The sequence below is a fragment of the Colobus angolensis genome, unplaced genomic scaffold, assembly GCF_000951035.1.
Source record: "Colobus angolensis palliatus isolate OR3802 unplaced genomic scaffold, Cang.pa_1.0 Scaffold233, whole genome shotgun sequence".
Lineage (NCBI taxonomy): Eukaryota > Metazoa > Chordata > Mammalia > Primates > Cercopithecidae > Colobus > Colobus angolensis.
Window position 1 is genome coordinate 1276836 of NW_012115522.1, and position 2065 is coordinate 1278900.

General features: G+C 45.0%; 1 protein-coding gene across 1 annotated transcript in view; it reads right to left on the bottom strand.

Annotated features, from left to right (window-relative positions):
- LEPROTL1 (leptin receptor overlapping transcript-like 1) overlaps nucleotides 1–2056 on the bottom strand; it is a 12630-nt gene extending 10574 nt beyond the window's left edge. Inside the window, exon 1 of the mRNA XM_011944542.1 lies at nucleotides 1844–2056. Within this exon, the coding sequence (XP_011799932.1) occupies nucleotides 1844–1928 (85 nt within the window). The 5' untranslated portion in view covers nucleotides 1929–2056. The remainder of the gene's footprint in view (nucleotides 1–1843) is intronic.
- Between the last annotated feature and the right edge of the window lie 9 nt (nucleotides 2057–2065).

A 2065-nucleotide genomic window follows, 5' to 3' on the forward strand; every position in this document is an offset into this window, starting at 1 on the left:
TCACTCTGTTGCCCATGCTGGAGTGCAACAGCGTGATCTTGGTTCACTGCAACCTCCACCTCCCAGATTCAAGCAATTCCCTGCCTCAGCCTTCTGAGTAGCTGGGATTACAGGTGCCTGCCACCATGCCCGGCTAACTTTTTTGTATCTTTAGTAGAGACGGGGTTTCACCATCTTGGACAGGCTGGTCTTGAACTCCTGACCTCGTGATCCACCCCGTGGAGACGGGGTTTCTCTATGTTGGTCAGGATGGCCTCCAACTCCCAACCTCAAGTAATCCGCCCGCCTCGGCCTCCCAAAGTGCTGGGATTACAGGCGTGAGCCACCGCGTCGGGATTAAATACTAAATTTTTAAAAAATATTCATAACACAGTTTGATGTGACAGCTCATCTCCCAGTCATACCAAATAAGGTAGCCGATTAGAGGTTAAATAAATTGCTTATCAGTATTCTCAAAACTTGTAGTTTCTTCAATCTTATGAAATTGGCAACTAGGCAGATTTATATTTACATTTCATCATTTGTATACAAACTGTTTCTTAAATGACACATCAACAAGGCAAGAATTCATATAGTAATTGTGTGACGCAACATTTGGAAGGCAAAGCTTAGATAAGTCTGGTTTCTACTCCCAAAGCCTCTAGGCTAGGGATGGAGTAGCCCAATTAGCTAGAAAAACTCTCTAGAGACAAGATGCTGACTCTGTGATTACAAAGAAATTAGAGTAGAAGGAGGGACCACTTCTCTAACCTGGGAGTTACCAGAAAATCCAATATATCAAAAAGTAATAGACAAAAGGCTCAAGAAATGCCTAATGGTCTCTAATTATAGCAACACTCCTTCCTAATATAAAGATGATATTAGGCCAAGAGAAAGAAACATACTGACTCACAACAACCAGAAAATCCTGCTGAAATCAAAAGTGCAATTCACCTGAGGCACCTTCGTCGGTTTAATGCAGTATTTCCCTAGGTCTGGAGAAGTAAATTACAGAGCGATTTTCTTAAGCGACTCCCGCATTAATGACACTGAAGAAACGGGGAAGAACAGGGAAACAGGCAACATCCTAAAAACCACAGCAATTCACAATAACTGCCTTTCACATAAGGGTTAAAAGAGTCTATTATAGTTCAAAAGGAGATTACAAAAAGTATCCCAGTTGCTTAAATGACAAGGTTTTATATGGGAAATGAAATGTTTCCAGACATTGAAAATAAACAAGAAACAGTAAGACCGACCCTGAGAAAAAAACTCGATTAAGTTTTCCTTAGAGAAGAAAAAATACAAAGAAAACCACTGCTCCCAAAGTAGTTCCTGCTTCCTGCCTGACTGCCCTTCTACAAAGCGGCAGGTCAAGAAATCAATGTAATTAGTTAAGCAGTAGTTGAAAACTTTGCTTCTCATTACACTGACAACAAAACTACCTAACAGTTGGAACAAATGCAACATTCCTTTTTTAAAAAGAAAATACATGAATAAGCCAGTAGTTTTTCATTAAGTTGTAACACTATTTTCTCTTCTAAAAAAAAAAGAAAGAAAGAAATACTTTGCAATTTGAAAAAGCCTCAGGGTGCAACTGCAGAGAGGGAAGTGAGCCAAGAGCACTTTGGGGTCGCTACGGGATCCACTCTAGGGTCCAGACACCTCAGATGAAAATGCACCGGTTTCGGGAGCCTGTAAAGCTTCCGGCGCGGGCGGCTGGGGTGGACGTGGGGCTCGAGGTTTCGGGGAGACCCGTGCAGTGCCCGCAGCCCGCATTTGTGCCTTTCGGTGGAAAATGACTGGTTTTCCATAGCTGGCATCTCCAGCAGCCTCAGCCTCCTCAATCCCACGCTCTGCCTGCCTCTCTCTTGGATGCAAACTCCTGCAAAACGTGTGTGGCCGCCCAAGTCGCGACGGGACTCCTCACTGACCGCCAACCACTTCATATTTTGTCCAGGGTACACGATAGGTGGGAGAGAGGCTGCCGAAATCGGCAGAAAGTGGGGGCTGTCGGGGGAAGCCGGAGTCGCAACCGTCCCTTGCCTGAGGGCGCCGCGCCCACCTCCGGGCCAAGGGCAGGGCC